General features: G+C 40.1%; 1 protein-coding gene across 1 annotated transcript in view; it reads left to right on the plus strand.

The window, feature by feature from the left end:
- The window catches only part of RND1 (Rho family GTPase 1), an 11,701-nt gene extending 9,458 nt beyond the window's left edge, over positions 1–2,243 (plus strand). The window contains exon 5 of the mRNA XM_044678397.1: positions 1,315–2,243. Coding sequence (XP_044534332.1) covers positions 1,315–1,560 — 246 coding nt within the window. The 3' untranslated portion in view covers positions 1,561–2,243. The remainder of the gene's footprint in view (positions 1–1,314) is intronic.
- The last annotated feature ends 13,943 nt before the right edge of the window (positions 2,244–16,186 follow it).

Here is a 16,186-nt window from a genome sequence, read left to right on the forward strand (position 1 = left end):
AGGTTGTTCTTCTTTTCCCCCATTTCTCTGTCCTTCCCACTCCCATCACCTCTGTTTTCTCCAGGGAGTAATAGAACCCAATGCCCTTGATATGGAGAAAGAGGAGGGAGAGTGAGTCATGGTGGTAGGCCTGTGAGTCCAATATTCCATGGGGTCCCCCTGGAGGACTGAGGAGGGAGGGGAAGCAGGCCTCCTGGATGACCATTTCGGTGGTATGATCTGCCTCTTGGGAGGTGGCATGTAGGTAATAGGCCACAATTGGTGATAATAGTAAGCCTGATAGAGAACAGGACAGCCAATGAACTTGGTGTGATATAAATCTCCCATGAGGAATTCCCCTGGTTCTGGCTCATTCCTTAGTGCTTTCATTTGTGATATCTGTACTCGGCATAATGCCTGGCACATACTAAGTTCTTAATAAATACATATTCCCTTCCCTTTCTGTCCTCTTTGCTTACCTGGTCCTTCAGTGGAAGATGGAGATTCTAGATTACTGTCCCAGCACCCGAGTGCTGCTCATTGGCTGTAAGACGGACTTGAGGACAGACCTGAGCACACTGATGGAGCTGTCCCACCAGAAGCAAGCGCCCATCTCCCATGAACAGGTGTGCGTGTGTGTGTGGGGTGTCTTAGCTTGCAGTAAGAGGCTATACGAGATGGCCGATGAACATAGCATCCCTGTGAGCAGCATGACCCCTTGCAGGACGACTTTATCTGCTGCCTTTGGATTATATTATATTATATTATATTATATTATATTATATTATATTATATTATATTATATCATATCATATCATATCATATCATATCATATATCATACCATATCATACCATATTGTATCATATTATATGCTTATATTTTAATAAGTCTACTTATTATATATTATAGATATATTATGTATAAATCATAAATATAAATGAATTATGAATTATAGATATGATATATTGATATATTGTCGTATTGAATTATATTTGTACATAATGATATTGTATAAGTATATAATATATAATATAGTATATGTAACAATATATAATTATATAACATATGTAATAATAATTCTATAAATAACAGATGGAAAGTGATGGGGTAGCTACAGTCCACAAAGCAGTCACCGACATGGGCATTTCACGTGTTTAGTGTAAACAAATTTTGCCAGAAAGCAACTAAGTTGTTTTTTTTTGGTGTCAGAAATCTGGAATCTGGACCACTTTTGTTCTGGGGCAGGAAGAAATTTAGAGTAAATCCTTTCCCTGGAGGAGACTGCAGTGAGCAATCTGGGGGTGCTAAAATGAAGGTGGTTCATGTCTCCGTAGGGATGTGCCACGGCCAAGCAGCTAGGTGCTCAGATTTATCTGGAATGCTCAGCTTTCACTTCGGAAAAGAGTGTCCACAGCATCTTCCGGACGGCATCGATGGTGTGTCTGAACAAGGGCAGCCCTCTGCCACCCAAGAGCCCTGCGCGCAGCCTCTCCAAACGGCTCCTGCACCTTCCCAGTAGATCCGAGCTCATCTCTTCTACCTTCAAGAAGGAAAAGGCCAAAAGCTGCTCCATCATGTGAAGGGAAGGTCTGGGGTGGGGGTGACCTCCCATTTCCTCCCACTTCCTCTCCTGGGGAGAGGAGGCATGGGGAGAGGGAGGATGAGACATTTTAGGACACCAGACATGAGTTTTTTCAGATAGCCATGGTGAGGGCTTAGAGAGTGACAGGGACGGTACGGGCCCAGGACAAGGATCTGATCCAGAGGGAGAATCATCACACCCCAGGCCAGACAGTAGAGTCACGGAGGGGGCCAGCGTGCTCCAGTGCCTCCTGCCCAGGAAGAAGGACATGCGAGGGGGTGGGTGGGGTGCAGGAGGTACTCTGGCCTCGAGGGCCCAGGCTCAGGTGCCTCCATCCTCAGCATCTTCCATGCGATGTTTCCATGCTGTCTGGGAGGCAGATGGGGAAAGCCGGGCTCCCCCCCAGCCCCCGTTCCCCTCCCAGGAGCCAGCCAGGGAGAGGGGATGACACGGTGAGCAGTGGAGGGGTCTGCCCTGGCAGCTTAGCTCGGGGACTTCCTCACTGAAGTCAGAAGGGCTAGAGTTTAGACAGAGCCCCCGAGAAGGAAACTCATCTCTTTGCACAGCCCATGTCTCATATAGATGTGACATTCAACATCCACACGCTTCTCACCCAAGTCCCCAGGGTCCAACGGAGAAGCCCTGACCCCTTTCTCCTGCCAGAGCATGAGGCGGGGGCACGCTGCCAGGGGCAGGGGTTAGGCGGGGGCACAAGCTTTCTCAGCCCTCTTCGGGGGCAGCACGGGTGGAATTTGTTTTCTAGACTTTTGTCTTTGGAGGTGGTTGATTTGGGGGGAGGGAAGGAGGAGTGTTTCAATCTGTTACATGTTCTGTGTTTAAAGAAAACTTATTTATTATTGAAAATATAACATATGAAATCAGGCTCAGTTTTCTTGGTTATTTTCTTTTACCTTTAATAATCTTCCCATCCTCCTTGCTATTTCCCTCAGAAAAGGGTCTAAGGGCCTTCCTTTAAGTGGTTTTTCTAACTCAACCTCTTACCTTGTCTTAGAATCAATACTCAATATCAGTTTCAGAGTAGAAGAGGGAGAAGGGATAAGCTCCTGGGGTTAAGTGACTTGTTCAGGGTCACACAGCAAGGAAGTGTCAGAAGCCACATTTAAACCCAGAATCTCTCATCTCCAAGCCTAACTCTCTAACCACTTAGCACCCTTCCCTAACTTAATCTTATTTAAACATTCATCTTCTTTTCTCTCCTCCCAACTCCAGTCCTTCCTGGCAGGAATTATTGCACTGACAAAAGTCTGGTATTTTTCTTTTCTCTCCTTGGAAAATTGTTGGTATCCATCACTCTCCCTCTTCATCTCCTCTTTTTGACTCCATGGTTTCCTTTAAGTCCCAGCTAAAATCACAGCTTCTACAGGAAGCTTTCCCCACCTCCCCTTAATACTAGTGACTTCCCTCTGGTAACGATTTATCCTGTATATAGCTTGTTTGTTTGTTGCCTCCCCAGTTAGGTGGTTGAGGGCAAAGACTATCTTCTCCCTCTTTTTGTATCCAATCACTTTGCATCTGATAATTCATTCAATAAACATGTATTAAGGGCCTTCTATATGCCAAACACTCTGCTAAGCCTTTATCCCCGGTGTTTTGCACAATGACTAGCATCTAGCACAGGTTTAATAAATATTTTTGACCTAGGGACACTATTATTATTATTATTTTTTAAGCCTTAACTTCGGTGTATTGTCTCATAGGTGGAAGATTGGTAAGGATGGGCAATGGGGGTCAAGTGACTTGCCCAGGGTCACACAGCTGGGAAGTGGCTGAGGCCGGATTTGAACCCAGGACCTCCTGTCTCTAGGCCTGACTCTCACTCCACTGAGCTACCCAGCTGCCCCCCTATTATTATTATTATTGAAGGAGGCTTGAATAGCTCTCTCCTCTTTAAGAAGGAAATCACAGCTCAGCCATAACTGTAAAGGCCTAAATGCTTTCATCTAAGTCGAGTTCTTGGTGTGGATGAGGAACGAAGGGAGTGATTGTTTGCGCTGATCTCACCTAAGTGATAGAAAGAGGGAAGTTAAAGCTCTCCCCTGCACTGACTTTATCCTAGTTATCAGAAACCAGAAACCCTGACCTTCCCTGAGCATTAGCAGCATAGAAGAAATGGGCATGTGGCAGTTTATTTATTTTTTAAGCCCTTATTTTCTCTCTTACACTTGATATTGAGTATCAGTTCCAAGGCAGAAGAACTGCAAGAGCTAGGCAAGGCAGACTACATGACTTGTCCAGGGTCACCCAGCTAGGAAGTATCTGCGTCTTCAGGTCTGATACTATCCACTGAACCATCCAGCCGCCCCTGGTAGTTTATTTTTATGGTGTTTGGGGGATGTTTCTGCTGGAATGAGCAGATCCTGTGTTCCTGCCACTTTCCCCTAAAAAGCATGGTCCAGTAAAGACCATTAGGGAGAAGGCTGCTTTCTCCCCCACCTCTCTTGTCCCCTGTCCTCCCTGGGCTGGCTCCCTTGGCCCTCTCCATCCCACCATCAAGCTCTTGCTACCCTCCAAGCCCCTGTGGCCAGGCTATGTTTGTTTTGTTTTGTTTTGTTTTTTTGGTCTAACCATCTCACAGGGATGAAAAGGGAGGGGCCCTCTGCTGGTCACCAGGTTAATTACACCCCCCAGCCACCCTTTTGGATGGAGAGTTATGCAAGGTTTGGCTGCCCCAAAGGTGGCTTCAAAGAATAAAAGAGAGTACAGAGGAATAGCTGCCTAATGAAAAAGACCTTGGTTCAAATCTTACCTCAACTTTTAACTTGCTGCATTACCATGGGCAAGTCACTTCTTATAATTTATTAAAATCCTTATCTTCAGTCTTGGAATCAATACTGTATATTAGTTCCAAGGCAGAAGAGCAGTAAGGGCTAGGCAATGGGGGTTAAGTGACTTGCTCAGGGTCACACAGCTAAGAAGTGTCTGAGACCAGACTTGAACCTGGTGTCAGTCACTTAATCCCAATTGCCTGGCCTTTGCCACTCTTCAGTCTTAGAATGGATACTAAGAAAGAAGGCTATGGGTTTCAAAGAAAAAAGAAAACCCCAAATGAAGTCACAGAGAGTTGGACAGAACTAAAATGCCTGAACAAGAAATAAGTGATTAGTCTTTGCATAATTACATGGTTTTTTAAAAAAAACTCTTCCTTTCCATCTCACTCAATACTAAGACTTGATTCCAAAGCAGGAGATCAGTAAAGGTTAGCAATTGGTGTTAAGTGATTTGTCCAAGGTCACAAAGCTAGAAAGTGTCTGAAGCCAGATTTGAATCCAAGTCTTCTGGACTTCAGACCTGGTACTCTATCCACTGTGCTACCAAGATGCCCCATTTGGGGTTTTCTTAGCAAAGATACTGGAGTGGTTTGCCATTTCCTTCTCCAGCTCATTTTACAGATGAAGAAAAATGAAGTAAAGAGGGTTCAATTCAGATTTGAATTCGAGTCTTCCTGTCTCTAAGCCCAGCCTTCTATCTACTGTGCCACCGAGCTGCCTCACTCATTATAGGATTGTATATTTTAAGTTGGAAAGGGTCCCAGAAGTCATCTAGTCCCAAGATTCATTCTACTGGTAAGGAAACTGGGACTCAGAACATTTAAGTTCCTTGACTAAGGTCACACAAGTAGTAAGGCTCAGAAGGAAGGTTAAAACCTGGTTCCACGACACAGTAAACACTCCTTCTACAAGGCAATGCTGAACTTATATTAGAATATAGATAAATGAAATATTTATTACTGCTCTTTTTGTATTGACAAAGAGTCGAAATCGAGGGGATGTCCATCCATTGGGGAATTGCCAAACAAATTGTGGTACATGATGGTGATGGAATAATATTGTGCTATAAGGAATGATAAACAGGAAGGTTTCAGAAAGAGCTGGAAGACCTATATGGACTGATGCAGAGTGAAGTGAGTGAACCAGGAGAACATTATTACAGTAACAGCAATATTTTGGAATGATCAATTGTGATAGACTTTGCTACTCTCAACAATACAGTGATCCAGGACAATTCTGAAGGATTTAGAACAAAGAATGCTTTCCACCTCTAGAGAAAGAACTGTTGGCATCAGAATGCAGTTGAAAATATATGATTTTTCAGTTGGTTATTTGGATTTATGTTTTGGGATTTTGGTTTTATGACATTACTCACAAAAATGATCAAAATGGGAAAAAATAAAATAAATGAAATAAAAAAATAATATAGGTACACCTGATGTTCAGGGACTTCGTAACCAAAACTCCATTAGGATCTTAGGAGAAGCTGAAAGTGTCTAGCTTCTCAGTTCTGAAGTCCCTGTGCCTTCCTCAATTTTCAGTAAAATATGTATTCCCTAAAGCCAAAAATTGTCTTCTTTTGTTTTTGTTTTGGTCTTTTTGCCTAGTATCCAGTGTGCATTGCACATGTGTATAAATGTATTTTTAATTGAAATAACTATGGAGTGGTATAAGTATTATAGTAATGCAAAAAAAAAAAAAAAACTAAGCAGAGCTGATTGCTATTTCTCTATGTTCAGAATGTATTTAAGTGCTTTAATCTTGGAGCCTGCTCTTTCTTCTCTAGCTGCTGTTCCCCAAGTTGCAGTTAAATAGCAACTATTTATCAAGGGCCTAATTAATGAATTAATGTGCTCAGAACTAAGTTAAATAGAGGAAGGAGAGTAAATGGAAAAGTAGGCTCTATAGTGGTAAAATTCAAGTTCCCACCCATCGATAGGGAATTTATATACTAGGGGAAAAATAAACCTCCACCACAACATAAATAGTTAAGGAATGGAAAAGTGAAAAAGCTGAAGAAAAAGAAAAAACAATTTCCTCTTAGGTGAGAAAGAGGAAAAAGTAGACCCCAATTGTTGAGATCTCTTTATCATCTCTGATAATCTGATAAGGACAGTTTAGTTGATAAGGAAATGAGGACTGAACAAGGGAGTTGTCTTTTACCTCATGCTTCCAGCTCTGGCTCCAGGAACATGGAGTTTATTATATATATTTCAAGTCTCATTTCACACAAAAGAACCCCGCCGAAACTTTGCAGATGCGCAGAAGTTACAAAATATGTCACATCAAAACACAAAACATTGGCTTCAGAATAGACCAAGGCCAAGGCTGAATTTTGACTAGGTTCTTATCAGAAAGCCAAGTTGGGGAGTATCCCTCTCAGGGTCGAATTGCCCCCGCTAAGATTTTGGCCTTGGCTATACCAGGCAGCAGCATTCCTTGCTGTGTTAACAGTGTTAACCCTTTAAATTCAGGTTTGATAGGAACATAAAGCTTTTCAATAAGGCCACAATACTTTTCAACAAAAAATCACAAGGATCACAAAAGGGGTCAAAAGAGGAGTCTCAGATTTTTATCTATTCTCTTATTGGCTTCCCACACCCAATTTTCTTTTTAAACCTTTACCTTCTGAAACAGAAAAGTAGTAAGGGCAAGGCAACAGAAGTGACTTGCTCAGGATCACACAGCTAGGAAATGTCAGAGGCCACATTTGAACTCAGGACCTCCCAACTCCAGGCCTGACTCTCCTCTGAGCCACCTAAGCTGCCCCTTGACTCCAATTTTGGGGGTAGGGGAGGAATTAAAATACAAAATTATAAACTTATTTGTATCTGTGGCTTTCTTGATTTAAAAACATAAAAATGTATTTGTTATGACTTTGTTCATAATATTATTTCATATAATAGATTTAAGTGTAATTAGATAATTCCAAATGTTCTTATTCAGTTTGTTTTTTTTTTCCTCCAAAAATTCTAAAGTCCCTCATTAAGGCCTGAAGATGACCCTGGCTTCTGAAAAGGTATATTAACAAAGAATAAACTCTGGATGGGTCTTCTGTCCTGAAGTGTTTGGGTCTACTGTGGGAGTTCTGATCTAGCTGATGCCAATTGGCTCTTTGGTCATGGAAACCAAAGAAAGAAAGGAAAGTTTTTTAAATGGCCCTCTTTTGATTCTGTAATTTCTGGTAGAGTACCAGGAGAGAAGGCAGAGAATGCTAAGTCTCAAACAGTTGTAACAGATTCTAAATGGGTAATAATTAAATTTTAATGTTTGACTAAAATATATGAAAATCAGAAATAATATGGTAGTCGCCAATTCAAAGTATTATTGCTCAAAGTCAAAATGACCTTTAATAGCTTTTATTTACAAAAGAGGTGGAATGAGTGAAAGTAGAGAAATATAAAAGAGTAGAGAAGACATTAGTCTATCAAACTAAATATTGTTCAGGTGCTCAACTTAGCCAGGATTCGTTGACCTTCAACCAGAATTAAACTCTTTCCAGAAGACAGGAAGGGAAAACCAGCTATCTACTCACCCAAGTTCCCTCCAAGAGGCAGGTCAAGACAATGATTCGAGTTGAAGGTGATTCCTAAGGCCAACTTTCTTCCTTGAGCTGACCTTCTTCTTAAAGCTGACTTCCCTCCGGAAGTCCAACTTCTTCTTGAAGCTGACTTCTTTCTTGGAGTCACCTTTTTTAGCCCCAGGAATTCAGAGCCTTTTATAGTGGCTTCTTGTCCCTGCCCCTCTTCACAGGGGCCAATCACAGCTTCCAAATTGTCTAGCACTTCCCAGGGAGCAGTGTTTGTGGGAACCACTTCTTACCTTTGGGGGGGGGGTGAATTCTCATCAAAAGGGTTCAGTTTCTGAGGGTGTGAATTCACTAAGTGGTTTTCGAGCTCTTCCACCTAGTTCAAGCTTTTGTTGATTCAATCAAAAGGTAGACAAAGGAGAGTTAATCCTGTCTTCACAATCTAGGGAGGCACTAAGAAGGGGTAGTTAAGTTATTGTTAACCAAAGTGTTAGCTCCAACTAGGCAAAGAGAATAAAGGATTCCCTTTCACTAGTGTAAACTCAAAGAGAACAAAGAATTCCCTTTTACAAATGTGACTCTCCTCTCATGGCCAGTGAATTGACATATTATTTGAAGAACTGAATCCTATTAATACTGATATTCTCCAGACAATCGAGGCCAAAGGAGAAAATAAATGTCCAGCTAAATGGACGTATGACTCACAGATTCTCCGAGGACAGGCAAAAATAGGAAAGTAGGCTGCTGGGGGCAACACAGCCATGAAAATCCTTTTAGATTTTCCATTTAGATCCTTTTAGAAGTTCTCTGTGAGAGGCAGCCTAGGGGCTCTAAGCTCCAACCCAAATCCTGGGTTCAAATCTGATCTCAGACACTTTCTAACTGGGCAACCCTGGGCAAGTCACTTAACCCCAATTGCCTAGTCCTTACCACTCTTCTGCCTTGGAACCAATACTTATATTGATTCTAAGATGGAGAGAGAGAGAGAGGAAGAATAGAAAAAGGAAGAATCACTGACATGAATCTTTCCAAATAATTGCCGAAAAGAGCATTAGTAACTGCTGATCCAAATGCCTATTTTTCCATCTTCATAAAATCTGCATGAGAATATCTGCAGCATAGATATCAATCAATAGGGTCCTTCTTGAAAAAAGAAGCTAGTTAGGCTTCCTAAACAATTGTGCACGACAGACTATATCTTTACAGTCTCACATTGCCTGAAAGCTACAGAGAGAACAAGGTCATGATGTATTTACTAATACCAAACAACATTGGATTCAGCCAAAATAATAATAATAAATTCTTAAACTGCGAACATTTTTTAGGATGTAAATATTCACTCTTAAATTTTTATTCATCCAATTTTTTTAAATCCTTACTTTCCATCTTAGAATCAATACTGTGTATTGGTTCTAAGGCAGAAGAGCAGTGAGGACTAGGCAATGAGAATTAAGGGACTTGCCCAGGGTCACACACCTAGGAAGTGTCTAAACCCAGGACCTCTTGTCTGTAGGCCTGGATCTCCATCCTAGCTGTCCCCCCCCCCTTCAAATATTTTTCAAAATTTTAATGCTTACCATGTGATGATTATGTTATGTTATGTTATATTATATTATTATACAAAAAAGCACTAAGCAAATATGGATTCCAAAGATGTCACCCTATTACAAGTGCATTTTATAGAGGTTACATTTCAGTTAAGTTAATCCATTGCACAAATGCCTTTCTTCTCTTATATGGCTCTGCATGTTATACAATTATGATTTCAAACTTTTAAATTTAATTTCAATTAAATCTCAATTAAATTTTTTTTAAACCCTTGTACTTCGGTGTATTGGCTCCAAGGCAGAAGAGTGGTAAGGGTGGGCAATGGGGGTCAAGTGACTTGCCCAGGGTCACACAGCTGGGAAGTGTCTGAGGCCGGATTTGAACCTAGGAGCTCCCATCTCTAGGCCTGACTCTCACTCCACTGAGCTACCCAGCTGCCCCTCAATTAAATTTTTAAATTTAATTAACTCCTAAAATATTCTAGATAGATTTTCCAATCTTTTACTATAAAAAAGGAAAGAAAGTATCCAAGAAATGGGTTTTTCTTATTTTAGTCATTGACAAGTTGCTCAAATTTAGTAAATTCTTCTAACACTCTACACAGTGAAAAGCTCCTTAGTCAGCCTGAGTGGGGTGAGTATAGGGCCTCCATCATCAGACAACAACCATGACATTAGATAAAGGCACCTGGCAGCATACAAGGAACTTCTTATGACCACTAAATCAGTCACAGCTCTTTGAGCCTATGTAAAAGGGATAGCTAAATAGCATGGTGTATAGGAGAGTGCCTGTTCTGGAGATAGGAGGACTTGGGTTCAAATCTGACTTCAAATACTTCCTAGGCATATGACCCTTAACCCAGATTGCCCAATCCTGGCTCTTCTGTCTTAGAACTGATACTAAGGAAGAATACAAGGGTTAAAAAAAAAAAAAAAAGCAAGCTACAATTGTTGGCGAGGATGAATGCACTTTTAGTAGATATGTAAACCAGTTCAACAATTTGAAAAAACAGTTTGGAATTATAACCAATAATTCACTAAATGGATGTGTCCTTTGACTGAGCAAAACCACTAATAATTATTATTATAATTTATTAAACTACTACAGCGTAAGGCACTGAAGATACAAAGGCAAAAAAAATGAAATAATCTCTACTCAAAAGAAGCTTTGTTCTGCTATAAGGCCCATACTACAAAGTGTCCAAAGACACAGAAAAAGGACCCATGTATTCAAAACTATTTACAACAACACTTTGCAAAGAACTGGAAGCAAATAGGATGTCTATTAACTGGGAATGGGATGGATAACTTATAGTATATGATTTTTTTTAAAAAATGAAATGTTTTTAAGTGAATAAAAATCCATATTTTTCCTTCCTATCATTAAAAAAGAAAAAGAAAACTCTTGTAGTAAATATGTCTAGTCAAGCAAAACTAGTTCTCATATTGGTCACATCCAAAAAATGTATCTTATTCTGTACTCTGAGTTCATATTATCTCTCTGTTGGGAAGCTGAATAGCATGCTCCATCACTGATCCTTGGGAATTGTGTTTGATCATTGTATTGATCAGAGTTCTTAAATCTTTTTAAAATATATTTTTATTTTGATAAATATTTCCTAATTACATATATATTTTTAATTTAATGCTCATTTTTTAACATTTTGAGTTCCAAATTCTTTCCCTCCCTTCCCCCTTCCTCTTCTCCTTGAGAAGGTAAGCAATATATTATTGACATGAATTAATGCAAAACATTTTCCCGTAATAACCATGTTGCCAAAACCAAGAAAAATAAAGAAGGTGAAAAAAGTTCAATCTCCACTCAGAGTTCATCAGTTCTCTCTCTGGAGGTGATTAGCATTGAAATTCTCTTGGATCATTGTCTTGATCAGAACAGCCAAGCCTTTCTCAATGATCTCCTGATACTGCATAAAACTTATCAAGTTTTTCTGAAACTATCCTGCTTATCATTTCTTACAGCACAATAGTATTCCATCATAATCATTATCACAATTTGTTTATATCTTTCTTAAGTGAGGGGCATCCCTCAGTTTCTGATTCTCTGCCATCACAAAAAGAACTCCTATAGATTTTTGGTACAAATAGGTCCTTTCCTTATTTCTTTTATCTGTTTGGGATATAGACCTAATGATATTTCTGGGTCAAAGACTGTGTACAGTTTTATAGCTCTTTGGACATGGTTCCAAATTGTTCTCCAGGATGATTGGATCAATTCACAGGGAGTTCCTAGAGCTTTTAAAATCATCTTTACTATGGTATAAAGTAACATAATAGAATATTACTGAGCTATAAGAAATGATGAAAGGAATGGATTCAGAGAAACCTAGTAAGACTCACATGAACTGATGCAGAAGAAAGGGAGCAGAACAAGGAGAACAATTTATCAATAACTATAGTAATATATAGGGAATAAGCACTGATATATAAGATCTTTCCTCATCTTCTTATTTAACCTTGCATAAATCAAGAAACATCCTAGTCTCATACTCTCATTTCTCTCAACCAAATACTGCTTTCAAAGATCCCAAAGTAAGACTCTGAACAGTGGAAATAGCAGAGGACACTGTTTTCCATTAATGAGATGTTTCCTACATAACAAGGAAAGTTGGAAAGCTATCTTTGGAACTGCTGTATCACCACCCTATTTGGATAGAGAATTTGGAAGACTATTGTCCTACTCCCAACTCCAACCCTCCTAAGGCCTCAGTTAGTTGCACAGAATGTATATTTTTAAACTCTTACCTTCTGTTTTAGAATCAATCCTACGTACTGGTTCCAACTCCAAAGAGTGGTAAGGGCTGGCCAATGGGGGTTAAATGACTTGCCCAGGGTCACACAGCTAGGAAGTGTTAGAGGCCAGATTTGAAACGAGAAGCTCCTGTCTCAAGGCCTGGCTCTCTGTCTGTCAAGCCACCTAATCACCCCCTGGAATATCTTTTAATAAGTCTTTTTTGGCACATGAATCTTATTTTATATATATATATACATATATATATGCAAAATTCATAATCACTCATTTGGAAAGGTATTTGCCACCAAATAAAGGAATAGAAGAAACTGATCAAGTCTCATTTGAAAACTCCTGGTGCCCTCATTCCTGCTGCAATACAAGGATCTGATTTATTTGGTCACATTTGTTTTTTGCCTTTTCTTTTGTAAGATCTATGTGTGTCCATTCTTCTGACTTCTGTGTGTATTTATTGCAGAGTATATCCCAGATCTGTTTCTACTATGTCATTTTGTTAAAAGGCTTTGTTTTTGTTTTTTTCCAAAACCCTTACTTTCTTTTTTAGTAAAAACTCTAAGATAAGAAGTGTCTAAGATCAGATTTGAACCCAAGTGGTCCCAATTGCAGCTAATTGTGCCCTCTGCCTGACTAGAGAAAATGTAAACACATTGATGGGACTTGTGAGTTTTAGTTTTAGGAATTCATATTCACCTTGAACCAGGGATAATTTCTCCCAGGGGATCCAACCTGCAAGTTGAGTTGGGAGGACAATGGCATTCAGGACCTTTCAGAGCCTGGGGGCATTACACAATGTGGAATCTTCATCTGGGGTTTATCTTGCTCGATTTATGCATTTGCAGGAACCCACTGGAAAGAGGCTCATCTTAAATCTCCTTTTTAGGTGCCTTAATTACAGGATTATAAGAATCCACTGGAGGAAAATCAGTAGTTGGTTTTTTTTTCTTTTTAGGTTTAATTAGTTTTTTATGTCTGTCCTTTCCAACCTAGTCCAGTTGCTTTGAGAAAATTTAAACTGAGTCCCACAGAACTTTGATCCTGTGGTTGCCTCAGTTGCCAGCTCCAGTCAAGCTTCGCTTTACCTGATGGCCATATCTTTACCATTTAGCATGGCACCATACTCTGTCCTACCACCCCCCTTTCCAAGTCTGGAGCCACAATCAAATTGACTCTGCCACTAACCCTCTTTTCCAATTCAGCATATCCCTCCTTTACCACCATTTCCTTATATGTACAGTCTCCTATTGGAATGTAAGCTCCTTAATGAAAGGGAGGAATTTTGTATTTGTATCTTTAGCACAGTGCTTGGCTTACTTGGGTTATGCCTTTTTCTCTATTCAATCTCATATGCAGAAATCTATCTTTTTATCTCATCCATTACAAGCATAGAAATTGATATGAGAACTATGGATGTTGCACCCCTAGAAATCTAGGGCTCAGATATATACTTAGAACATCTTGTGGGGGCTCACCTATATTCATTTATTTTTATGTAAGTTTTTTAAACCCTTACTTTCTGTCTTAGAATTGATAATAAATATTGGTTCCAAGGCAGAAGAATGGTAAGGGCTTGGTGATTGGGATTAAGTGATTTGCCCAGGGTCACATAGCTAGGAAATGTCTGAAATCAGACTTTAAAAAGTTTTTAAGTAGATTTGGACAGATTGTCCTGTTGTGGTATCAGTCCAGATAATGTATCTGAAATCCTTATGAAACATTTCTCCTTAGGATAAAATTTACTGGTTGGCCAAAACTCTTAAGTAATTAGCCCTAAGTACTTACTCTTTTATGAAGCCTCATTCAATTTTGGGACTTCTTTGACCTTGATTTCTTTTTCTTTTTGGACAAGTATGGTTTTTTTTTTTAACATTTACCTGCCATCTTTATTAATTCCAAGGCAGAAAAACAATAAGAGCTAAGCAATTGGGGTTAAATGACTTGCCCAGGGTCACCTAGCTAGGAAGTGCCTGAGGCCAGATTTGAACCTTCAGCCTCTAGAACTGGCTCTCAATTCACTGAGACCCTAGCTGCCTTGGCTTGTGTGTAAATTAGCTTTAAGTAAGGCAGAGTTGTACAAAGTCATCCGCTTCAGTCTCTCTTCCAGTCATCTAAGTCCAGCAGCAAGGCAAAAGTCAAGGCGATTGGTGATGGCTCACAATGCAGTGGATGACCTTGACTTCTTCCATGCCTAACCAAGCTTTAAGTGCTTCACAGTGTCTGCTTCAGGCTCCTTCATAGCCAGTGGAATTAATTTTTCTCATCTCCCCATTCTACCAGGGGAAGTCTTCACTTGCCTAAGGTAGGCAACTCCCCTTAACTCACCAAAGGGTTTGAAGACTGTTGGTTACCTTCAGTCTGGTTTATCCCAACTGCCATGACGGTTTTACTGAGAGATAGCCAGTGCACATGCTACCGCTTTTAGGAGCCACAGGTGAGAGTTGGGTGAGAGGTAGAACCAAAGGTGGATGAGCAGCAGCCTTGAAGAAGGCTCAGCAAAGTGTTTGTCCTCCCTGAACACCCCCATGAGCCCCCAACAACTTGTCCCTCAATGTTGTTTTCTAGTAACATGTGGGTATAGGAGAAAAGATGCTACACCCAACAGAAAACCTGCAAGGAGTCTAGCTCTAGAGTATAACAGAGTGAACAGGGACAAGGAGCAGAAAGTTCATGCATAGTAGTATCAGACTGAAAGTTGATTCCCATGGCAAAGAATTGGAAAATGAGGGAATGTCCATCAATTTGGGAATGGCTGAACAAATTGGGCTACATATTGGTAATAGAATATTATAGTACTATAAGAAATGATGAACAAGATGATTTCTGAAAAAGCTGGAAAGATCCGCTGGAACTGATGCAGAGCAAAATAAGCAGAACTGGGAGAACATTGTACAGGATAACAATAATATTGGAAGATGATTATCTGTGAAAACTTGGCTACTCTCAGCAATGCAATGATTTGGTATAATCCTGAAAGACTTAAGAAGGAGAATGCTATCCACCTCCAAAGAAAGAACTGTTGAAGTCATCTTTCCCATCAGTGTATCTTTGGTTTTATTTTGGGGGTTTGGCTATGTATGAGGGTGCTCTTACAATACTGATCAATATGGAAATGTGTTTTATATGACAATTTAAAAAAAAAGTTGATTCCCAAACTGGAGGCAGTGGAAATCTCAGACAAGCCCTGAAGATTAAGCCTAGGAAGCCTTTCCTATTTTGACTTTTGAGCTTTGGAAAATATATACCCCAGTCACTCTGCCCCCATTTTCTTGCCCTCTGAAATAAGATTGAAATTGTAGAGTTATATTAGGATCTTATGTAGCTCTTTATCTTCATTACTCATGTAATTGTAGAATTGTAGAGTTGGAAGGGACCTTGGTGACCCTCTAGTCTCACCCATAAGGAAAAAGAACCCCAGTATAATATAACAACAGGATCTAGGAGGTGTCTTGGAGGTGCAGAGGCTGAGAGAATCAGTTCCCATTCCATTGGGTCCATACCAAAAAGGCAGCTCTGCATTTTATTTTTTAAGAGCTATTTAAAGTGATGAAGACAGCAGCGTGTGCTCAAGCATACAAAATAAAGAAGGATCCAGAAATAAAGTGCTTTGGGTAGAGCTGAAAGTACTTGGAGGATTTAGCACAATGCTTAGAACCTGAGCCGTTAATAAATGCTGGTTGCCTTCGTCCCCTGCCCTCCACAACAACAGACGTGGAGAATAATTCTCATCATTGTACTTCCACAAAAAGTATCTTTGGAAAACAGGTGGCCTGGCAGCTTAACCTGTCCAGGAAAATTTAATAGCCTCATTTTCTTCGTCGTTAAAATGAATCATTAAGTCTTAAGATCTCTTCCTGCGCTAAATTCTGCAATGGGAGAACCCTACAAACAAGCTCTGCGAAGGAATCTAGTTAGTGTCTCCAAAACAGCACCCCACCCTCTAGGAGGCGCCAATCCCTGGGAGAACCATATAGCCCTGCGATCCCGCATCCTCA

This window comes from Gracilinanus agilis, chromosome 5 (genome assembly GCF_016433145.1).
Source record: "Gracilinanus agilis isolate LMUSP501 chromosome 5, AgileGrace, whole genome shotgun sequence".
NCBI lineage: Eukaryota > Metazoa > Chordata > Mammalia > Didelphimorphia > Didelphidae > Gracilinanus > Gracilinanus agilis.